The sequence below is a fragment of the Pseudopipra pipra genome, chromosome 3 (assembly GCF_036250125.1).
Source record: "Pseudopipra pipra isolate bDixPip1 chromosome 3, bDixPip1.hap1, whole genome shotgun sequence".
NCBI lineage: Eukaryota > Metazoa > Chordata > Aves > Passeriformes > Pipridae > Pseudopipra > Pseudopipra pipra.
The window spans coordinates 65,724,351-65,749,773 of record NC_087551.1 but is presented as its reverse complement, the minus strand read 5'-3'; the positions used below and the strand labels follow the sequence as shown (position 1 = coordinate 65,749,773).

At 41.6% G+C, this 25,423-nt stretch overlaps 1 protein-coding gene across 1 annotated transcript in view; it reads right to left on the bottom strand.

Moving 5' to 3' along the window:
• MAN1A1 (mannosidase alpha class 1A member 1) overlaps positions 1-20,277 on the bottom strand; it is a 147,771-nt gene extending 127,494 nt beyond the window's left edge. The window contains exon 1 of the mRNA XM_064649663.1: positions 19,418-20,277. Coding sequence (XP_064505733.1) covers positions 19,418-20,011 — 594 coding nt within the window. The 5' untranslated portion in view covers positions 20,012-20,277. The remainder of the gene's footprint in view (positions 1-19,417) is intronic.
• Between the last annotated feature and the right edge of the window lie 5,146 nt (positions 20,278-25,423).

The window sequence follows — 25,423 nt, the reverse complement described above, 5'->3', positions numbered from 1 at the left end:
ATAGGAGTGTTCAGAGCTTGAGTCAGAGACTTTCAGAGCCAGATGTGATGCTTGTATGATTAAAAATACCCAGTAGAGTTTTCTTTCATGAAATTACTCAACTGTTTTCTGAACTTGTCTGAATTTTTTATATTCACATCCTGCAGAAGGAGCTCTACAGCTCTGCAACATAACGTGCAAAGAAGAGGTTTGTTCTGATTTTATCACCTAGTAGTTTCATTTGATGTGCCTTATATTCAACAAAGAAGAATATTTCTGAGAATAGGTGCAAACAACACCACTAAATACACTGTAAAAATCGATGTCTTACTATTACCTCTCTCTCCCAATTACAGTACTTTCCAGGAAAACAGTGACTCTATTTAATCTTAAAATTTTGAAACAAAGTATGCTTTTATTATATATTTTGGTAAACCTCGTTGTAGGAGAGAATAGACTTGACAGTCAGAAATGTGTAATTTACTTTCCTTCTAATTATCTACTATTTTTGTATTAAAAGTCACTAACATGCTTTAAATCTGCCTTAGTTCCTGCATTCTAAAATGAGGAAGCAATTCTGATCTTCTCTGAAATGCTTCACTAGACCCACCCATAAAAACCTTATATAAAATAGCCATGTGTTATCATAGCAGCCAGTTTCTACACCATGTTCATTAGCAGAAATTTTTGACTCATACTAATGTGCAGGTTACCTGCCTATGATCTGAATCTCCATACACTTACTGATTTCGGAATCCAATTACAGAAATTCGGAGCTTTTTTCAGGATTCAAATATAATATTTAGCATGTTAAACTAACATGCCTTAGAGATGACAGTGTAGGACAACAGAAGTTTCAGTCCTTCTAAGGATACTACGTTTCTCTAGAACTACACATAGTTGCCTTTTTGAGCACACAGTTGAGCACATAAGCTATTTAGACAGCTTCTTACAGTCTTCTCTAAACTGCAATATGTTTAATTCATAGAACTTATTCTTTCACAACATCTTTGGTCAAAAATGAAAGGGGAAGACATAGTTGTTAGTCTAATATTATATTTTCACAAAAATGTGAAATGTTTTCTCTGACATCAAAGAATTTGAGAAAGACTTTTCATTTATTCCAAATGCTCTTGTGCTGCCGTGCTTGAGATTATCACAGTAAAACTACATTTGTTTTTCTTTCTTATGTTTCCATTCTGTAATGACCACTTGAGAAGAAAACTTACAAAAAACCCTTTCTGACACATCCATAAGTCTGTCTTGTCTGCTCAATTTCACAAAATGCTGAATCATATTTTCCACATGCACAGGAGGTGATTGACCACACAGAGAGAGCTCATCTGAACATCTTGACTTGGATCTGTAATAGAAACCTGCTTAGTTTGTTTAAGTTTGTTTTAAAACCAGGACACATTAGAAGGTTCTGCCATCACTTGTTTACAGTAGAACACAATGTATCCTAGTTGTTTCCTGTTAATCATAACAAGCAAGCTCCATCATCCCTGTGATTTAGGTCTGCCAAAGACATGGAATAGAAAACCTGTATTGGTGTCCCCATTTTGGCTGGGATGGAGTTAATTTTCTTCCCAGTAGCTGGTACAGTGCTGAGTGCTGAGTTTGGGATTCAGTATGAGAATAATGTTGATAACATACTGATGTTTTAGTCGTTGCTAAGTGGTGCTTATCCAAGTCAAGGACTTTTCAAGTATCCCAAGCTCTGGCAGCAGGCACACAAGAAGCCATGAGGGAGCATGGCCAGGACAGTTGACTGAACTGGACAAAGGAATATTCCATATCATAGAATGTCATTCTCTGTATATAAACTGGAGCAGTCTGTTCCTGAAGGACTGCACCCTGTGGAAGAGACCCATGCTGAAGCAGTTTGTGAAGAACTGCAGTCCATGGGAAGGACTCATGTTGGAGAAGTTTGGGAAGGACTGTCTCTTGTTAGAGGGACCCCAAGCTGGAGCAGGGAAAGAGTCTGACTAGCCCTCCCTCTGACGAGGAAGCAGCAGCAGTGACAACATGTGATGAACCGACCACAGCCCCCGCTCACTGTCCCCCTGCATGGCTGTGGGAGTAGGAGGTAAAGAAAATTAGAAGGGAAGTCAGTCTCAGGAAGAAAGGAAAGGTGAGGGAAAGGTGTTCCATGATTTGGTTTTATTTCTCATTACCCTACTCGGATTTGACTTCCCCGTGTTGAGTCTGTTTTGCCCATGATGGTAACTGGCAAGTGATCTCTCCCTGTTCTTATCTCCACCTATAAGCCTTTCATTATATTCTCTCACCTGTTCAGCTGAGGAGGGGAAAGATTGAGCAGGTTTAGTGGGTATTTGACTTCCAGCCAGGTCAACCCAACACACTAGGTTAACCATATTCGCAAACTTCTAGCTGACATGGTCAGCTGAGAGTTAAAAATTTACCTGCACTAGCAAAGGAAGGTATTGAAGTGCTGATGTGTATATTGAAGTGGAAATCTTATTGTCCCATCTGTCAATTGTAAAAACAAACAAGCCAACTCTGTCACTGCCTTACCCTGCTGAACAGAAGAGACTCATTTCCTTCTATTCTACTTTTACCCATTAATAGACTATATTCTTTTAAGGCTGTCATTTCTTAAGGAAAAAAAAACAGTTTTGAGCTTAGTCCTTTTACCCTAGCATAGCAGCTTCGACAAAAGCTACTAGGCAGTGTGTTCATCAGCTACTGATTCTGAAATAGGGCACTAATCATTGCTCCAGCTATATCAAAGCAGACCCCTCCAGAAGTGCCACACCAGTCAGGGCCCACAGCTGCGGTGCAGAAGCCTAGAGCTTTTCACATCCCATTCAAGAGTAGAGATATGTGGCAGGAAAGCCTTTGGGCTGTACAATACAGGAGAGAAGGCTTTGCTCTGGTACATGGTGCTACTGGAACTGGTCTCATATCAGGACCTCTGGCCAAAGACTAAAAGCCAGAGAGTTGGTCGCACAAACACATCACTGGAATTAAAATATGCAGCAGCTCAGACTTTCAATTTCTCTAGCTGTCTTCATGCCTGCCTTACATATGATGCTACTGCTACTTGCTAATAATAGGTAAAAAACAGATGCCAGAGCAAGAAACTATCAAGTTTAAATAGTGAGCAAGTATTTTACATTTTTTGAGGAAGTTTTAAAGTCAGCATAAAAAGTCAACAATGCCTGCTGGTGCAAGCTAGTGCTGTAATCAAACTACATACTAAACCCAAGGCAGTGTCAAGCAGAATGCAAAAAGAAGGGTATAGAAGAGAGGCAACACATCAGAAATATATCTACATTTGAAGTCTCCTGATGGTATTAAGTAAACTCAAATTCAAAAATTACAGTCTTCCAAAACACGTGCCCTGAAAAATTTGTTTAATATTTGAAGTCTGGTGCTTTTTTCATTGATTTTAGGAGAAATTGCTTCCTGATGTCTTTCTGAAGAACCACAGTCCATGTGGAGCAGCATTTGCTGTGTTTGAAACCGACAGATACGGCCACAAAGAGAGGAAACCCACTTTCACCGCAGTGCCCTGATTTTTCCTCTGTTTCCATTCTCAATACTAATGAAAGGATACTAGAACGCTTTAAAAAAGCATTGGGAAATGCCAGTTTCATGCCATGATGTCAGAGTTACCTTAAAAGCTAAATAGTGGGAGAGTTTAATCCCCCACCCCAGCTGGAAGGATCTTTCAGTGATCCCATCTTTGTACACTAATATTCTTCTACTGTAATCATTTGCTCATGCAAGGTATGTTTTTTTACAGATCAAAGTGAACTATAGTTTTAGTTAGCTTGGCTTTCATCCACATTTCAAAGTAAATAAAGGAATATATCTTCAACATATGACCAGAGCTTCAAGGAAAAGTACAAATATTCCACAATCCTCATTCACTTGCAGAAACATTTGCCTCCCAAGTCTAAAAGCCTTCGCACTAAGTACACATACATCTCTTCTATGAACAACATAAGCGCACACACACTCTGCCTTCAGGGAAAAAGATTTTTCAGTGGCAAGGTGTGTGCCAAAAAAGCAGTGTTTTTTTTGGTAAATTTGCTTCCAGCTCAGATCTGGCAGAGCCGTGGCTCGTTAGAATATCAAGTCCACTGCCAAAGTCCAAGGGAGAATGAAAGGAACATGAGTTTGTGCTGATTCACGGGAAGTAGTTGACTGTACAGATCTTAAAATGTTATGAAGATGAAAAATAATTTTTTTCCTCCCAATATATATTTTCAATATTTTTTCTGTAGAAACAGAATCAAGTACGTTTAGAGACAGATGCTAAAAAAATGAAATTCTGTTAGAAAAAGAACCCAAATTATTTCTAAATTTGCCTGGAGGTATTACTGAGGTCATAACTACTTCAGCATCACCAACCATATCACAAAAGCTGGAGAGCATGAATAAAATTGTGTCCCAAAGTGAGAGAGTTTAACCATCTGGATTAACTGTACAAAGTAATTTTTATCAAATTCCTTGTATAAAAAGTTGATTGAGAACTGCTGATAAGAATTTTCAGTAAAACAATGAATAAAATTTATTTTTAAGTACATTGTGACTCGCAAGCAAATACTGTTCTCAACCAAAGAGGTCTATAGTTAGTAAGCAATGGCACTTCCAAAGATCAAAAATGTTCTTTATGCCCAGCAGTCCAAAGGGCAAAAGGCAAAATATATGAATAACATTTAATCAGAGTTCATACAATAATCAATAGTACACCTTTATATACAGCTAGAAGAACTACCTTTCATCATCTGAGCTGCCAAACACTTTGTCCCTACTCACCAGCCAAAAAAGGGCCTTTCACAGCTTTCAGTCTCATATACAAGCAGGAAAGGCTGTCAAATATTCATGCTATAGAAAAGTATGCTCTGTAAAAAGTACAGTTTGGTTCTACTTCTTTGGCAGTAATTCCAAATACGAAGGAATAAGCATTTTCTTTAGACTTTTTTCCTTAACACATATATACATATTCATATATCCATACACATACAAATCTTCCTCCACTTCACTCCAAACACTTTTATGTGCTAGTTTCTTTGGTAAAATGAGTCACATTCATGATGTTCCTAGTTATTCATTTTCAAACAAAAGAAGAGCAAGTTTTCCTTTTCCCATCAGAAAAATTTCTCTCCTCCTTCTATATAACTAACATCTTTGGGGAATTTTGACAAGTTCCTAACAATTTTAAGGAAAAGATTGAAGTTGAAATTTAAGTAGTATTGGGGGGGAGGAGTGTGGTGGTGCTAGAAGATACAGCATGTAACATATTTCCTCATTTTGATTACAGCATGCACAATGCTGCATGGGATGCTTCCCATAAACAGCATATTTAAACCACATATTACAGCACAGCATAAAATATCCAAGAGAAATTATGAATCAGTTATTTTCTTTCAGATAATAGCACATTCACAGCAATATGAAGTTACCAACATGAAGTTACCAAGTACAAGAGAATCGTTATTGGTGATGCTGCAGTAAAATCAGCCCCAAAGTTCTTAGGGAAATGTTTTTCTATGTGGACATATGGTAGGGCTGGTAAAAGAGACACTAAGTGTGTTTGATTGAGGTAGCTGATCACATCCCCATTTATGTACACTGCAGTGTTCACATAAACACAAAGGACTTTTAAAGCTGTTTTTGAGACTTGTCTTCGGCATAAGCCGCTGGGCCTCTTCCTTCCATAGAAAATAAAGCATACACATTTTTCAAAGAGTGGCATGAATCTGAAGTGGGAAAGACTCCTCATGAAAAATAATGAATAAAACAGGCATCACAAAAATACTGTGTTCAACCAAAAGGGAAGAAAAAACTCCACAAAATCCCCCCATCAGAGAACACAGGAAGGGGTAATTAGCACACCACAAAGCTACTGCAGAGGTACTCTGAAATGAACACATGTAATACCTTGCAGTGCACTATTCTGTGTTTGAAATAATTTCATTAATAGTTGTATTCTTCTAGGTTCTTGTGATCCAGGCTACAGCTGACAAAAAAAGTGTTTTCTCAATGCCAGCATATACATATCAGATGACTGTTCATCTAAAAGTTTCTTTTCGCATGCAAGAGACCCAAGTGGTGTGACTTCGATAGCTTAGAGTACAGGATCAGCTTTACTTAGGAAAATGCTGAATTTTTACTTCAAGTCACTGATCAAAAACGTAAGTGGAGGTGTACAGCCATTGGTCATGCTTTGGATTCCTGAACAACATCCAAAATAGCTTACTTTCTTGATGACATGAAACCTCCATACTTGGGCACAGTAGAAAATGTAAGGAAAAAAAGTCTAATGAAAGTTAAAACAAGCTTAACTCCTTCACAAAACCTGGCTCCTTCCTCAAACTTACTCAGTTCACACCAAAAGTACGCATGTAGGTTTTACAGCTAACTTTTCACACTTTAAGGACCAAATAAAAACTATAGGTGGTTACTGTTCCCACAACATAGGATCATAAAGTTGGGGCCAGACAACTTGTTGCCAACAAGGATCATAACTTTAGGGCAAAAGGAAGGTTATATAGTCCCTGCTATAGATGGAAAGAGCTTTGCTTCTCACATCACTAATCAGAATAGGTATGTCAAAATGAAGAGATGCTCATGTATCTCTGTAATGCTGGAAACCAACCCTTTTACAAGGCAGGGTAAAGAAAGACTTCATTTTCAAAACCAAGTTTCTGTAAAGCCAGGCCCCTTTGTGATGTCAAAAGGGACAGAAAATCAAATACTGAGGAACTGAACTCCTGAATTGGTGGTGCAGTTCAATAGTACAACCCTACTATAAAAATATTTACAGTTCCTGCTGTAAACTCCATAATAAGTTCATAAAACACTTGGAAAGTTAATTAAAAAATATATATTTGTAAGCTTAGACCCCTAAGAAAGAAATCAGACAGAACTGTGCTTTAAATCTAATTTAATGTCATCCATTTCTGTTACAATACAAACTCCAAAACTACCAACTTTGAAATGACACCATATTAGCTTTCATGTCCTTAGTTTCTTACTTGCAATGTAGAAACATCAGCTGACTGATACTTTGTTCAGAGGTATGTAGATGAAAGACACTTCAAAATTCTGCAATGATATCACCCAGATATGACACAGATGTCAGTATTCTAGTCACCCATTTACAGTCACAAAAGTGGCAAACCTGAAACTAAGACTTTTATTTTCCATCAATAGCTCGTATTTCAAAAATTCTAACAGGTATTCCCTATATCAACCAAATTTCTTTGTCCAGTAAATCCTTCCTCATTTTTTAAATAAAAAAATACCTGCTGAGCTAACATACAGTTGCCTGCTGGACTTCCCTAAGGAAACTGAGGAAGGCAGCACACATGCAAAATAGCCAGGAAAGGCTGCATGCCATTGCAAGGCCTCTCTGCATCACCTTTGAAAGGCCACAGTAACCAAGGGAGGTCCCTGGTAAGTGAGGAAAAGAGCAAGAAGGAAGATCCAGAGAATTACAAGGCAGATAGGTTATTTCAAATCTTTGGAAGAAAATGGACCAAAACCTCTTTGACTCTCTTTCCAGGAACATCAAGGACAGAAACAACTTTGCAAAAGGCAAGTATAATTCCCCAAAGGCAAAACGTGCCCAAACAACCCAGTTACTTATTATGATGACGCCACTGGCTCTGTGGATGAGAACAGTGCAGCAGACACCATTTACCTGACTTTACCATGCTTTTTAACACATTCTGCCTCAGCACTATGGCAGTCAAAAAGGCATGGATGAGATGGCTGGTCGAGGTTGATGAAAAAAGTGGCTAATCAGACAATCTCACTCAAGATAGCAGTAAACAGGTAAAGTCTAACGTGGCTAGCCGCGACATTTCTCCGAACAACAGAGCAATCACACCCTTCCAACTATGTGTATAACCCCAAACTTCAGCAATCAAGAAGTTGGATTGTAGGGCTCCCACCCGAAGGGCCTCAACCAATAGAAGGACTGAGCCGACAAGCCTCTTGAAACCAAATAAAAGAAAATGCAAAAATCTTATGCTTAAGTACACGTCAGGAACTTACAGGCTGGAAAGCAGCTTAGAAACAAATATCCTGGGGGTCCTGGTGAATAACCCATTGAATACAAACAAACAAGGCATCCTTGCAATGATGAAAGCAATGGGCTGCATTAACAACATTGCACGCTAGTGATGGAAAGCAATTAATTAACACCTATGTGACCTTCTTGATGCTTCAAATTGAACCCTGTTCTTGGTTTTCAGCTCCTTTGTACCAATTAGATTTTTTTAAAATAATAGAGAACACATGACCTATGAGAAGAGGTAGATGGAGCTGGCTTTGCTCAGACTAGAGGAAAGAGGTTTCTTAGTGATTTAGGGGGTACCCATGGAGAAAAGATAGCCAAGCTATTCTCAGTAGGGCACAATGAAAGGAGTAAAGGCAGTGTCATCAGTTGCAGCATGAGAAATTCTAACTAGACACAATAATAAGTCAGAAAATCTACATAATGGTCTTTGGACACTGGAATATGTTTGTCCAGAGGGGATATAGAATTTCCCTCTGCATAGGTGTTCTACACTTTGGTGCACAAGACTGAGCACCTCAATTTAATTTTGAAGTCAGATCTACTCTAAGCAAGAGATCAGGCCTCCAGAGGTCCAGTGGTAAGTCGAAATCTCTCTCCTTTTCAACAGCAAAATTCTGTGGTAAGCAGAAGGCTGGGAAAAAGAACAAATAGGACTATGGTGTGCATAAAATGCAGACCAATCAAGTCTCCATAATTCTTTCAGATGATAAGGCTGCATATGGAAACTGTTTTCAAGTTTGAAAACTTTCTCTGAGAGCACCTACTTTCTGCAAGGTTTAGATTTATATAATAAAAAATAACTTGAGCAAAACCGATTATTGAAATACAAGGATTTCTTTGCTCCATCCTAATTTTGCTTGCAGCATATGTATAATTATTTTTTCAATTTAGATTATTATTTGTAAAACAAAACAAAACCTATGCCTTTTACTTTGTTCAAGGTGTTTATTTAGATCACAGCTTGCCCCCAACAAACTGCACCTTCAGCTACAGGCTATATACAACTGACTAATTTACAACATATTTGACTCTTATGTAAAACATACATATGGAGAGATACACAAATACATCTGTCAATATACGAGTACAATTTTTTTTTTAAGAAATTGCATAAAGAGACTTTTCTTCAGAAAGGTCATTTCTTTGAAGTGCCCTTCTTGATGTGTGATGTCACATCAGCCCCTGACAAGATCACACACATTTCTATGAACAGTCAGTTCAGGTTCAGTGCCACGCTTACTCTAGAGCTTTACAGAATAAGGCATAAAAATATCAGTCAACTTGCAGTTTGTCTTTACACGGCACAGTTTTTCCCGTGGTGATTCTTCAAATGATCTCACCAGAACAAAGAAAGCAGCATGCAGTTTTGAGGTATTGTGACTTTTTAAAGATGTAATATGTATAACTCTTCTACTCTCTAAATTGTAATTAGTTTTTCTGTTGCATGATGGGGAGGGGGGACAGAATCCACTCAAATGATTAACATCTATTTCTCTTCTTTAAGGTTTCAAGAATCTAGTATTACTACCTAGGTCCAACACAGAATTAAAAGTGCAATTCTCAAAATCACAGATGGGTGGAGAACTGCAACCACAGTAGCAAGCAACAGATTTCCCTTCAGAGAGTAGTATAGGCAAAGATTTATCATCAATACCACCGTTCAGTGCACCAACAGATGTCAGTGCTCAAAGGCAGTGAGAAAACTGACAGTGGAGTAAAAGACTGGGTCTGCATCTGCACGTGTCTATCAGTAAATAGTAAAACTATTATCTCCTTAAGTACTGTGCTTCGAAAGCAACATTTATTTTTTTAGCTTGGTATTCTTTTACACAATCTAATTCCTTTTTCCTTGGACAAAAGCAGCCCCTGAACAAAAGAAATTTTAAAAGGCACAGAGATTTATATTAAGCAGTGAACTAAGTCAAAGAAAAATATGAAGATACTTTTAAAAAGTAGCCTCATAGTGGTCTGAATACTAATTAAAGAAGCAAGTCACATTGATCTAACGCAATTTTATTGCAAAGTTTTAAGAGCAGACACTGGCTTTTAATAAATAATTGAAAAAGAGGGTTTATGTTGCCAAGCAATAAGATCACCCCTACACAAGTGAGATGATGTAAAATTCTGGGAAGAAATTATCAGACATTCTTTCCTTTCTACTTTATTCATATAAAAAATACACAATACTGCCTCTGCTAAATGCCAGTAATATGTATCTTCACATGAGAAGTGCAAAGCTGCATCCTTTTACATTAACACTTCAACTACTGTTTCAATCCAGCATCAGAGAAAAAGTTGATTCTTCTGAAATAATTTTTGAGATGCACACCAAGTCTTGTAACAGCCAGATGTTTCATAGTCATCAGCTCACTCATTGCACAGAATCATTTTAGTCCTTTGCTCAGTATTGCCTACCATCTCTTCTAATCCTCAACCATTTTCTTACCTGACTAGAGATTTGCCTTTAAGAGAAAGGGCTCATGTTTCATGGAAATCAGACTTCCATTCACTTGCCGTATTCCTAAAACAATTTAAAAGCCAAGGTACATATAACTTCCAAGAAAGAGTGGGAGGACAAATGAAAATAGATTTTACACTTGCATACATTTTACCTTTGCATAAGTGACTGCATATCTCAGTGTTCCCACAAGGGCTGTGAATGTTTAACAGTTATAAGAATGTAACAGCAGGTTATTTGCTCATCCAATCTGTTTTAAAAGCTTTGAAAATCAGAAGCATCAGAATGAGCAATACCTATACCTTCATAAACACCAGCTATAAAATCCAATCAGTTTACTGCAAAGAGTTTTAGCAAGTTGTCATATTATTTCATACAAGCCTTTCTTGGTTACAACAGAGTTCAAACTGAAGACTTCAAGGAGTAAGAAAGGCAACTGAATTTTACTACTCTATGAGCCTTCCTTCAAAACAGCACCGGAGCACAGCACTTAAGTATTGCTTAAAAAGCTTACAGATAGTGACCTAAACATTGCAACAGGGAACCTCAGGTTTAGCCTTCCCCTGAAACAAACAATGCATTTAGCAGCAGTTTAGTGGTAAACCACAGCTGCCCATGTGCAGCCATAAATCAGACTCCAGAATCCAGGTTTAAACTGACCCTATTGAGCTGACACGCCCAGGCTAGAGACCTGCAGCATGGCTAGGAGAAAAGACAGCCTCCATCCAGGATACAGCAACAGTCCCCGGTTTAGTGAGGCACAACCAAACAGGATCCAGGTATTCAAGTTCTGCTCTGAAACCTGTCACACTGTGCAATCCTGTGCAAGTCAATGGACTGCTCTTACCCCTGAAAAACAAAACTGCTTCCTCTCAACAGTAAAGTCTTCTGGACTCTACATGCAAGGCTGCCAAGCACTGTGATAAAACAGCAGTTTAACCACAGTTCTGTAAAAGGTTTCATTTAATATGGTTCAGGTAAGCACGCACTTCATTACTCACCAATTATGTTTTCATGACAGACTTGCAAACACGATTAGAAAGACTCAAGGAAAACAGAAAAACAGAGATGCTTCTCAGAAGCATGCACATACTCTTTATATGACATGCTTAAACCCAACAACCAAGTGGGAAAAAAAACCAAAACTGAACACCAAAAAAAAAATCATCCTAAAAATTTTGTGGATAAAGAAGATTTTTACACAAAAGGAGTCAGTCTATGAGTATCTGGTACATTGCCCATATTGCTTAATTCATAGCCCCCCACTTCTAACCAATTATTTTCCTCATTTGTAAGATGACAGTTCTTTAAATAACTTATAAGTAGACCACAAAATCCTTCAAAACTGAATGTCTAAAACATGCTTTACACAGAGACACATTTATAGTTGAGTTTGTTACCAAAAAGGCACACAACCAGAGTGTTTCATTATCTTTGTACCACCTCAGATGGCAGTTTATTACCAGAGTAAGTGCTGCACTGTTAAGACAGTGCGAACACTGAATCGAAGCCACTTTCCTGATGAATTACTTACTCTGCCAAGAGTAAGACAAATTTATTATTTGTAAATAAAGGAAGTACTTATTAAGATATTATCTTCAAGATGAAAACTGCAGACATTTACACCTATGCTGGGTCCCCAAGCTAGAAAAAAACACCCCAACACAATTGAAGAGGAAGTTAACACACTCAACAATCCTTACAGCAGTATGTTTTAGACAGCTTTAAGAAAACGTCTGTCCATCCAACAGTCATACAGATCCTTCTGTAAGGATGTGAATTACCTTCCACAAGAAGAGATGTCTCCTGTCTCTCTGTCATTTCCTTTTCATAAGTCTTGTGCTTTCATTAACATTCAAAGAAGGTATCAAAGCCTGTCTGTCTACCACTTTTATTTTCCCTCTGAATGAGATAAGACCTTTTGTGGTCTTAATGGTGGATTTTAATAAACAGGTGGAATTTTTCTGTTTCAGTTTGCCCACAGCACAGAACTACAGCCTTAAGCAACTGTACTCACCAACATTATGTTTTATTCTATTTCTTTATATTAAATGGCTGCCACAGGCTGCTATACTAGCATTAAACCCAAAATCATTACCATGAGAATATAACTTTAGCCAAAGCACAGGAAACATTCTATTTTAAGCTTTACCTCACGTCTTTACATCACCTTACTTAGTTCTCAAGAAAAGAGTCCTGTGTGTCTGGAATTTACATTTTGCCTTTACATAAAGTTAAGGAATTAATCATGTTCTTGATTTTCTGTGAAAGCCACATGTTTTCCACTGAATATTTAAAGCCTTTTCATTTTCCCCACAATTCCAAGGATCCAGTTACATAAGACATTCAGTTAGTTTCCATAAATTTACCTGTTGAGAATGCAGACCAAATCTGAATGTAGGAAAATTAAATATTCTTCCTAGCTCACAGAAAACAGGTGTAAGGCTGTAAAAACATGAACTAGAAATTGGGAACACACCCTATTCCAGTCAGATGTGCACACAGTCACCCACAGACATCCCTCCATCTCACAAGGGATGTCCAAATCAGACAAGCATTTGCCTGCAAGTCATTTGACTGAGAAGAGGTTCTCAACTGAAAAAAAAAAAAAAAGCAGCTGAAGCAAATCACCTGAAACCGTGTCCTTCCACAAAATGACCTTAAGGGCTCCCTTAAGAGAACATTAATTTGGCAAAGGTATACTCTATTTCATGTCTCATGGGCATAAAGATGCCTCAGTCCATTCTCCTCCACTTTCCACTTCTTTCAAATGCATTGGCTTAGTGGGGGTCCATTGCTTCTCCTATGCTCAGGTCTCCACTAAGCCATTTTGGCTCTGTACCTCGCCAGGCCACAAACCCAACAGAAGTGGCTGGATCTCCCTAGGTTCTGCCAAGTTACAGATACAAGAGGATGCTTAATAGAGTCACTGAATCATACTCTTAGCAACTCAGCTGAAGCTTTTCTGCATCTTGTAGTGCCATTAAACCTAAGCAAGCACTTTAACTTACTGTTTTGTGAGATTTTGGATACCGTAAGACAATTCCGACTACCTCCAGCTTGCCACTACACAAAAGCACAAATCTCACAACAAATCCAGGGAAAATGTCTAGAAGCCAAGTGAGGATACCCTCAGTTTAGGGGTATAAGGTACCTACTGAGCGTCATCATATTTGATTCCTTGTCTTTAAGCACTTAATTCACTTCCTCAATGTCTTTTATAAAAACATTAAAAAAAAAAAGAACTACAATAAACAGTATTTATAGTATTTATCAGCAAGGAAGGCCATGCCAAACATTCAAAAAGAACTTGCAGATACAAAAATATTGAAGATTACAGGTAGGTAATTAAAGCTTTGGGTAAAGAAAGCCAAGATTAATTTTAAACTTCAACAAGCTGAATGACAGCTATAAGAGCTATTAAGGTCACAGAATACTTTAAGAAAATTTCTTTCAAAATATATTGCATCATCAGCATGTTGGCAGCAATCACCACATTGCTTACTCATTATATGTCAACTCCTTTCCTTTCACTGTATCTTGTTCTTAACAAAATGTACCATTAGGGAACATAGGTTTTCCCTGTCTGAAACCCAAACCACTCAATACTTAAACTGCTGCATTTTAGCTCTTCCCTCTCCTATAAAGGCCCTCACAACCTTCCTCCCAGTAAAAGCACTCTGAATTTCTGTCTACAGCAGCTGAGGCTTCAGTAATTTCTGCCTCTGTGTTTCCTCTTATGAGAAAAGAGGTTGGGAGATAACAACCTCCTGAAGGGAAGCACTTCATTCTGCTAGAGAAGGTTATTACAGTATATAGAACCTTTGCTCTGCAAAAGTCTCAGTGCAGAGATTGTTTTAATGGAGAAGCTAGGCAAGAAGATCAGATACCAGCTCCTAAGACAAGGCTACTGAAAGAGGTTTCATACCTTTCATCCACCTGTTCTCTCACAACAGCCAAAACCAGCACCAAGTCAACCCTTTCATTAAGGCCTTCAACTCAGCAACTTGACAGAAAGTTTAGCAGAAATTCATCCAGTTTTTTTGCTCTGGCAGTTTTCTGCTGGTTTACTGAGCAGCTTACTTCAGCAGCTTATGGAGGCACACAGTGGAATTCACACAAGGTAGATAGTGGGAGAAGGCAGTCAAAAGTGGTAGGAGGGACTTCTTTCAACAGCAAGAAGCTCACTTCATGTAAACATCACTAACATGAAATAAAACTCCCCACAGCCAGGCACTGGACCCTCCTGAGCATCAGCACTAGGATACCAGGCAGTAGGAAAGCAAGTGGTAGAAGCACGTAGGAAAACGCAAGGGGCCAACTGCCTTTCTTCGGCAGTGAGTGACCTCTCATTAATTTTCCCACCACTCCTCCTTGTTAATGAAGAGTTCCAATTATGTCCAAGTGCTCTGTGTCAAGTGCATATTAGATCTCTGAATAGTGCTTTATTTCCATGTTCACAAGCTTATTTTCCTCAAGATACTGCTGAACTTCCCTGTAACATTATTGACATTTCCAACTCAACTGCAGAAAGGCCACCACATAAAACAGTTAAACAAACAAAATGAATGCTGAGGACTCAGGAAGCTTCAGAATTCACACTGCCAATGCAACCTCAATTCTTTATAAAAAGACAGCGGAGTCTGCGGAGTCTGTTCTGCTGACTTGTGACCATTGCCTTGTTGAGCTCAAAGGACTGGTGCTCAAATTCTCCTCTCCAGGACTTGTACTACATGACTGCAGCAGCTGAGAGCTGCGCAAGTACTTGCAGCACTGCATGATCATTCTCTTCCGACGCTGATTCCAGTTTACCAAGGAGGCTTTTATCCTGAAAACATGTCCAAACAGCTCTGATCAATAATGTGTACAGTTTCCAAGCTAGTTACTTTGTACAAGAACAGCTCAGCTGCATTAGTATGGTGCTCCACCACACCAATAGCTTGCTGTTCAGCAGGATTAATTAGTCTGGCAGAGCACAGCACTAATGTGATTATGCAGCTTCTAGTACCTGAGCTAGCTTATTCATCGTTTCTATTCCTTTGCTCTGAAATAAAGAGTTTAGATTTTGCTATTTTCTTAACACCTAAATAATTCAAGCACTTTTTTTCTGGAAGAGAGAGGAACAAGACTTAGAGAAGACTCCAAGCCAGATTTCCCTGTTTGAAAGAATGCATCTCCTGCCTCCATTGCCTCTGTCACTATTACCATCCTCTTCTAATCACTTCCTTTGTTCGTATCAACTGCCTGTGAACCTGCACGTCCTCCCTTTATATCAGAAATAATGATTTCCAGCCACAGCCAACAATGACAAGAGCAGAGACTGGGAGATGTTGAGCTTGAGTGTAAGAGTCATCATTGCTTTCCACTCCTTTTTTACAAATAGGAAACAGGTATCAAAGGAGTACTTGCTCAAAAGAGGAGCCACCTCTCAAATTAATGAGTGGAAGAGCAAGAACACAAACCACAGTCACTCTATTCACAGTCTGGGGTTCCTATCAGGACATGGAAACAGAGACCAGCGTGAGGTATACCAGGCATCCAGACCTTGCCCCAAGTCACAGAGTCATCAGATCATTTGTGGAACTGCCCAAAGAACTCAAGTTATGACAAAACACAAGTGTGCTGGTATGCTAAAAATCAACTGTTCCTCTTTTCTCAAGTCTCCTTGAAGCATTTGGCATGAGGAAGACACTCAGGGCAGGCAATATTAGGTCACCCAGTAAAAAAATCAGCAGCCACAAGCAACTGACAGCAGTTGCACAACGGGAAACCCCACTGCTGGCAGTACTGCTCTTTCTTTCAAATTTGCCTGTAGCCCATCATCAGAAGAGAAACAGAGGAATATCACAGCACCCACCAGTATCTCTGGTCTTTGGCCCACATCCCTTACCTGTATGGGCACACTTGCACACTGACAGGCCTTGCAGGTGTAACACAGTGGGGCAGTTCCCACACACAGACTTTAAGAGCAACCATACTGTTCTGACAGAGTGAAAAGCAGTGACAGCATCAAGATCTGCACTTCTTCATGTTTCCACAAGTCTTTTACTTGCTACATAAGCATCTAGCATTTATTTTTCTACTTTTTGTCTTATTATGTTGGTTTAAATATTAAAAAAGGTTCAAGAATCTTTATATTTCCATCTTTTTGAAGTTTGCCCTGTTTCTGGTTTGTGGTTTTGGTTTGTTTGTTTGTTTGTTTTTAATACAAAAGAGTATGCCATAGAAAAAATGGTTAAAATTTCTACAACAAAATGTGGTTAAGAAACGCTATAAAGTCAAGGTATTTTATTGTTTTGTGACTGCAAACGATATTGTACTGACTGGACTTCTGAACACTTATGTTAACTTAAAATTTGAAACAATAAATGGACAAAACATGTGTAAGCTCTCTCCCCTCTTGGCTTTATGTCGGCATGTTGAACAGACAGAGCTCTTCAAGGACAGAAATGCAGAAAAAACCCACATTATTTTTTTACATTCTTTTCCTTTAAAGTAACTTGCTTCTTTCTGTCAAAAATATCCACAGGAACAGTTTCAAGTTTTGAGTTCTAGGTATATGATACAGATCATACAACGCAGATGCAAGTTCCAGGCTCAAAAGAGTATGAAAGGAGGAAGATTCTTTACATTTGCATCTCCAGCATGCAACCACCAGGCACAAAGAAAGGAGCTTTAAAAGGAATTCTGTTTTCTGTGCATGCACAGTAGAGTACAAAAGTTCACAATTAAAAACGTTACAGTTTAAAACTTTTTCTAAAAAGACCACAGATTATAAATCCATCTTGACAGTAAAGTAACAATATAAAAAAGTAGATTACAGCTTGCAAAGACAGAGAGAAAAAGCAACAAAAAGGCCAAAATATGAATCAATGTGAAGAAAGTTAAGACAGAACAAGAAACACTGTTTAACTGTAAATGGCAAAAAAAATAGGGTTTTTTTTAAAAAAAACAGAAAAAAACTGAAAAAAATGAAATCAGGCAAAGTCCTGCAAAAATGCAAGAGCAATTAAGTAAACAACATGTTAAGGTCACATACTGAATTAGGAGGAAAAGAAACTCCCAGAAACAACATGTAGTATTAAGGAAAAATAAAGATCTGGAAACTAAGTGCAGTCCTTCTGTCATCTCCTATGCTTAAATAGCCAAAGGTCTCATTTAGGGAGGCTACTGTGTTGTTGGTGGCTGCTCTGTAGAACTGGAGGAGAAAGAAGAGTGATAGAAAGGAAAGGGAGGAAAAAATTGAAGAGATATTGGGTTATGTATATATATACTTATACATACATAAGCACGCAAACTATATGCACAGAGACACACGTGCATCTATATATAATAAAAAATAACTTGAACTAGTTGACACAGAGTGGGACCGGCAAGAGCAGCAGCATACTTAAATGTTATCTTCTTCCTCCTGTTTATTTACTTGTTGCAGTTTCTATACCACAGAATCAGGTCTATCAGATCTGGAGCCTCATTACTTCTAAATACTTCTACATATCAATTCCAGATAACTGGAAAAAGAGTTTGCTGGTATTTCTAACTGTTCCATATGCCTCAGGGAGGCTGTGTGACTAAAACAGAAGACAACATACTCTCTGCATACTCCAAGATGTGGTCTGTACCATGCACTCCTATGAGTTTCTCTCTTCAAAACATCTCTGCACCGGTCTGTACTACTTATGTAGTTGGCTGCACAATTTGCTAACTGATGCAAGGACTCTAGATCACAGAACACAACTTGAGATTTGTGATAGCTTATTATCTGATTCTCTGTGTGATGTTACAGGTCACTTTTTGGACCACTCTGTACAAACACACAAAAAAATTAATTATTTCAAATAAGGCTAACCGTGTTTCACAAACACTGAAATACTTGTAGTAACAGTCTCATTCCTATCTCATTTCCATCACCACAGAACAGGAAACACATACTACTAATTAATTCATAAACCCTAATCTCTGCAGGCAGCTGAAATTGTCAGTTCAATAAATAAACCAGCCGGTACTGACGGGAAGTTGAACTGTATTATCAGGGAAATTATTCTTTTGTCAGAGGACCCTGTCAAGCTCTGCTCATGACAGCGTTACCTAGACACAGTTTGGGGAATTTCTGTAAGGAAGGACTTAAAACTGGTACCTGAACCAACCGAGCAGCACAACCGAAAAAGACCGTTGAATTTGTCAAAACGCTACAATGTGACGCTTTACTGCTTTAACCTAAATTGACTGTATTTTGCCAAACGCCCTTAACTCTTTAGATGGCCTGTATCGCTGAACAGTGAACCGCACGAACCCGAGGCAGACCGCGACATCTCCGGAGCGCTGGACCGCACCTCCATCCTGCACTCGCCCGGCGCCGGACAGCCCGGGGCGGCTCCTCCTCTGCCAACAGTGCGGCATGGGCAGGGCACCGGCCCCCTGCACCCTGCGGAGACACCCGGAGCTCACCGGCCAGCGGCCGAGCCCGGGATGCCCCACCGGGCGCGCAGGCGGACCCGCGCCGCTCCTCTTCCCGGGCGCCGCTGTCCCCAGCCCTCGTCCGGCCCTCAGCTCCCCCCGGGGTGCTTTGCAGCCTGCCGGCCCTCGCTCGGCTTTGCTTCCTCCCCGGATTTCTCTGCAACAGTTGGAGGAACCCGGTAACGCCGGGAGGTTGGGAGGCGCGGCCAGCGCGGAGCCGGCAGCAGAACGCACCGCAGACCGAGAGGATGCAACCGCGGGCCACGACGCCGACCTGCGCGGCGGCTGCCGAGCGAGGGCCGGCAGAAAGACCCCGTTCCTGCAGGCAGGAGGAGGAGGTGGAGGCAGGAAGGGTCAGGGCTCCCCCAACACCGCCGCCAGACCTGGCAGCGACCTGTTGCCCCGCACGGGGGTGTCGAGGCGCGTCCCCATGAGCGGGACCGCCAGCAGCCGCCACCCACCTCTTTGATTTTCTCCCTCCTCTGCCGGACGTCGGGGTCGGCGGGCTCCTGCCCCACGGCGCCTACGGGCTGGCGGAAGAGGCGCTGGGGCAGCCCAGGGGCCCCAGCTTCTTTCCTGTCGCGGGCGTCCTGCAGAAGTTTCTCCTTGTCCTGGCGGATGTCCCTGCGGATCTCCTCGGGCAGCTTCTGCAGCGTCTCCTTGGCCTCCCGCAGAGCCCGCTCGTGGTCCGCACGGATCCGCTCCAGGCTGCCCGCGCCGCCCGCGGCCACCCCCGCCGCCGCCGGGCCGCCTCCGGGCTGCGGAGGGGCGCGGGGCTGTCCGCCGGGCGGCGGCGGCGGCGGCTGCAGGGCGGCCGAGTGGAAAAAGACACCGCTGAGGAGCTTGGAGGAGTCGGGCAGGAAGAAGATGGCCCCGAAGCAGAGAGTGATGAAGGCGCTGAACACCAGCAGCAGCACGAACTTCTCCGTCAGCCGGAACGCGCCGGGGCTCGCCGCTTTCCTGCCCCCGCCGCCCGCGCCGCTGCCCGCGGGGCCGCCCAGCGTCCCCGGCCCCGGCGCGCTACCGAAGAGCGGCAGCAGGCTGGCGGCGGGCATGACCCCCGCGCCGCCTCAGCGCCGCCTCAGCGCGCCCCGCCGCCTCAGCGCCGCGCAGGGACCGCACCGCACCGGACGGCTCGGCTCCGCCGCCCCCTGCCCGCCTGTGCGACACAAAGTTTCCTCGGGCGGGCGCGGCAACTTTTTCCTTCCCCGCTGGCAGCGCTCGGCAGCGTTTGCGGGGCGGGCGCTGTCAGCTCCAACCCATGCTGCTGCTGCTGCTGCTGCTGCCGCCGCCGCTGCTGCCGCCGCTGCCGCTGGTGCTGGTGCTGCCGCTACCGCCGCCGCCGCCGCTGCCGGGCCGCCGCCGCGGGTGCCGCTCCCCGCTCCGCCCGCGCGGAACTGTCGGGCGGCCGGGGGCGGGGCGGGGCGGGGCGGCCGCCGGCCCAATGGCGGGGGAGGCGGGGCTGCCGAATCCGCGGGTCCCGGGGCTCACCCGCGGGATGCGCTGCCCGGGCGCTGCCGGACCCCCGCGGGCGGGCGGGCGGACGGGCGGACGGGCGCGGCGTCGGGGCCCGCCCGCTTCGTGCCCGTGGCCGGCGGCAGCGGCGGCCCGGGGCGGGCGCGCGGCACCTGCACATGCCGGCCGCGCTCACACGCGCACCCACGCGCACACTTGTGCGCGCACACACACGCGCGTGTGCCCCCGCCCCGGCGCGTGGGGCTGCTTGCACGCTCACGGCAGCGCGCGCTCGCGCGTGTCCATACAGGCACGTGCACGGAGCTGGGGGCGGCGCGAGAGGAGGCGGCTCCGGCATCCCTGTCCGCTGTCCGGTCGGGGGGACGGAGCGGGGCCGGGAATAACTCCCGATCCACCGGTCAGGAGGGGCTCTAGTCTATTCTTTGTGAGAAAAGCAGGGGTTAATTCTATTTATTTATTTACTTAGTTACTTATTTATTTTCTGTAGGCAGAAGATGCATCTTTTTCAAGGAAGTAGGGAAATGTATCTCTGTACAGAGTATGAAAATTCGAGTTTTCATCTATGCTAGTGCAAAATTAAAAAACTGTCGTCTGTTGGCACAAGGATATGTGTTTGATAGCAGATCAAATTGCTGCATCAAGCTCCCCGAACATATGGTGATGGAAAAAGTTTCCAAAAAAAATAAGATACGGATTTATTATTTTTGCTCGTGTTACAGAGCAATGGGATAAACTGTGGAGATGTGAGAATCGAGGAAACACAATAAAATGCTGGGTCACTTTTACAGGAAAAGGTAATCCAGCCAACACCCAGGAGTTTATCTCCAGCTCTTTGGGAACGTACTCAGAGTCTAGCTTGACTTTCACAGCAGTTCAGGGCCATAAACTTAAACATTTCCTCTAAAATATTAACCTCAGAGTCAGAAAGAAAACAGTGAGATAGGTTGTTCCCAGAAGTTAGAATGCAGAGGTTTGTTTGCGTATTTGCATGGCTTTATTTTGCAAGAGAACACAAAAAACAACAGTAGAGGGAAGTCTGTGCTTTAACCAAGGGCAGGGAAAAGGCATTGTGTAAGCCTTAAAGACGTGATTTTGAAAATGGGCTTGGCATGGCTCTACTTTTGCTCCCAGTGGAATTAAGGGGAGTTTTACCACTGACTTAATAGGAATAAAGTAAAGCTGCTGCCCGATGCTTTTCTAAATCCCATTCTTTAGAAGTCAGAATATGTAATAGGTTAATTAAAAACAGGTTTAGAGAAGACAGTTACATAGAAATGTTGGACTGAGTCCTGCAAAACTCCCTTAAGTATACAAGCAAATGCTTCTGTAAAATTTCAAGATTATACATGAAACTGAAGAATCAGGGGCCCAACTTTGTATCCAATGAGATCACTAATTTCATTTAGTTTTTATCGTGGTTTTCTTTTCAATCGTATTTTTTCCTGAGTTGCATTTCCCCACATTTAGATGTAGAACTACTGCTTAAACTAAACAATAAGCAGTCTGATTTTGAAACATATTTCCCAGAAGCTTGTAACATAGTCTAATAACTATGCCAAGACAAAATTGTTTAGGATTGAAGAGTTCAGACTGCTTGGAAAAGGAGAAAAGAATCTCTAGTGCCTTTTTTTTTTTTTTTTTAAAGCAACATCTAAGGTAGCAAATATGGGGTTAGCTGTTGAAAGACAGCTGACTAATGAAAAAGCTTCCTAAATGGTGAAATACCACTCTCAGCTTCAGTGAGCATATTCTGCTTCAATCACTGTGTGTGTGGGCGTACAATATTTTTCACAGATTGCCCTCAAAACTCATCACTACTTATGTGATAATATTTGGAGGCAGAAGTTACTGCTGGAAGAAATGCCTTTCTTCAGTATTCTGAAGTCATTCCTTACGTTGCCATATATCTATAGCTCTTCATGAATGGATGCAGGAGTTGAAAATACCATCACATGGAGTTCTGCTCTTGTGTTTCCTAAACTGAAGCTCTCTGAACTTATCAGCCTCTTGCCTTCTTTTGCTGTCCACCAAAAGTGCTAGGGCTTAAACGTAGCCCTGTGCCAGAGGCTTCACTGCTACACTCATCACTATCTTTGGGACATCTTGAGCATGAGGGAATCAACAACAAGGATTTTCTATACAAAGACAGAAATTGTTAAATTGTCAAGCCTTTGAGATATGATGACCATTCCAAGGACAATGATCACCTAGGTTTACAACTCCTCCTCTGAACAGGATGTGAAATTTTGTATTCAGAGCATTCCTGTTGTTAGCACCTAATGTTACAGCAGTAAAGTCATGTGGGAACTATTCAGTGGGACTACTGACGCATGTAAAGTTACTGGCATACAGAGCTGTTCACTATGTGAGAGCAATGGAGACTGAAAGAAAAGAAACCTACTTCAACCCAACAGTGATGTACAAGTTCTTTGTATTTTTTGATCAATAATTTACTTTATACAAAAGGCATTTCAAAGAACGTAGAAATACAAGAAGTAGCTCAGAAAAAAGTACCTTGATTGCAAGTAGTAAAATGAAGGGCTGTACATGCTCAGTTTCAACTGACTGTGTCCAACAGGCAACTCAGCTATAAATTTAAACCATGTTGATAGGTGCTTAAATAGTGTCAAAAAGTCCAACAAAGCATGAACAAATGAAGCCTGGTGTTTGCATTAATCTAGTGACAGTAGTGGAAAGCCCACCTGCCTGCACCAGGACTTGCACTGGAAGAGCTTCTCTGATAACAACTCCATCAACATATCCACCTAGTGGAAACATTGAGCTGGCTGACAGTTTGGGTTGGTTTCTTTTTTTTTTGCTAATTGAACTGCATTACTTCCTGGGTGACATCAGCTAAAACGAGGAAAAAAACCAAGTCTTAGGGCAGTTGTTTTTCTATGCTGGGTAAGGCTGGGTCTTATCCAGTCTGGTTATACCAACAAAACACTGAACTGTATCCCTCCATGGAGGGAAATACTGCTTCTGTGGGTTCAGCGGCAGGATCAGGAATAATTTTCCAGCAATCATGCACAGGTCAGGCATTTGTAGAAAGGTAGAACCGATACATCAGAGGTGGTGAGAGGGAGATTTGCATAATAAGGAACAAGGCTCTTTTCTGTAATAAATGTTCTGAATGGGGAAATTTGTTGCCTAAAAAAAAAAAACCCTCTTCTTACTATCTTTTTTTTTTTTTTTTTAACAGCTTACACCTAATTTGTCACACTTCTAGCCTTAGATCTTTTCCAGTGATAAGGAATTAGCCTATATGGTCTAAAAGACACATGTAACAGATAAGAAGAGCATTTACGGTTGTCTCAGTTTTAGGCCCATTCAGTTGAAGCAGAGATACTGGCTGATACATCTTTTTGGAGAATGAATTTGTAACATTGCCACTGTCTTGCAAGGGGTTCCCAGTGTTACCTTCTGGTTAAGACTACTGTAAAAAATTACTTGACAGCTTCCTTTTAAAATGCAATACTTTTGCGCAGCTCTTCAGAGATACCTTTAACATGCTTGCCTTTGGGAATAGGATTCATAAACCCAAGATAGATATGCAGCTCTTCATAGAATATGTAACATGACATAGACTTGAGATTCCCAGGGTTCACAAGCTGGATTCATAACACATAACGTGCTGTTTGGAAGGAGGCTTCAACTACTTGAGGAGCAGATGTGTATGAAATGCCCTCTGTCTCTGATTTTGGTGGTCGGCTGTGGTTCTAAATTCAATATGTGAGGACAGTGTGATTCACAGCCACAAAAACTTTGCTTAATCTTCAGTGCTTTGAGAATACAGGGCTGCCTGATGCTTTTCTTTAAGAGCTCAGAAAAGATAAGTGTTGACCACTTATTTAGGAGTCCTGTGGTTAGAGCAGTTGCTCAGGAAGTTGGAGATCTGTGTTTTACAAGATTTTTTAGTCTTGAAGGATTCAAATTATCCTCTTTTTTCTTGCAGTAATATCCAGGCGAACATGTACATTCCCCACCACCTTTCCTTTTGAAGTACTGCTATGACTCAGAGAGCAGTGCAGTACTCTGAAGGCAAAGAGGAGAAAAGTTTTCTGTTGAGTATTGCTTAACAGCCCTGAAGTAGGAATGCTCCGCTCCCAGAGAAGCCTACAGTCTAAGACCTAGGGCACTAATTTGAGAGGTGGAAGACACCAGTTTATCCTCTTCCCAATGAGATTGACATTGAAGGTTGGTCTCCTATTTGAGGATGAAAAGCAGAAGAAAGAAAATTAAATTCTGTGACATCCTTTATCAAACACTTCTTCTAGCTCAAAACATGAGATGAATGTGGCTAACATCCAAACTTTATAAATACTGCAGAAATAAATGTATGATGAATGTGAAACTGTAGGCTCACAATCCTTCTTAACCACTTTTTCAACTCTTTTCTGGCATGGCTGTCAATGCTATGAAAGGTCTCTTTTCTACCAGTATCTTTGGAAATATCTTCCATAACTCCCTACATCCCCACCTGAGGGAGAGGATGATTCATCTCTCCAAATGAAATCTCTGTAGTGCGTGCAGCTTTGAGTGTTTATTGGGAGGGTTCACCGGAAGTGCCCAAGTAAGCATCCAGGTAAGGGCAGAAAAGCTCTGACCTTTCTCTCCTCCCCAAGATTTCAGAAAGTGCAGAAAATGAACTGCAAGAAATGCTGTCTGAAGAAAATATTTGACTTGTTCTATAAAATCATGAAAGATTAAAAGCATTTTCTTTAACATCACAAGAAACCTGAATCTAAATTTGAACTCTGACTGCTTGCAGTATTGTATTCGGTACTAGCATGAAGTTATCATACTCAGCACCAGATGGCTTCTTTGAAAGTATCTCGCGTAAGCTAGTCCTTGATTTTCATTGCTTTATAATTGTTTTACTTAGAGGTTTTTGCACTCCTTCAAAGCAAGTAAACAGAGCCATGGTTTTCAATGTGCAAGGGGAGAAGAATACATAGGTAAACAGAGAAATAGAGGCAAGAAGAAGTACA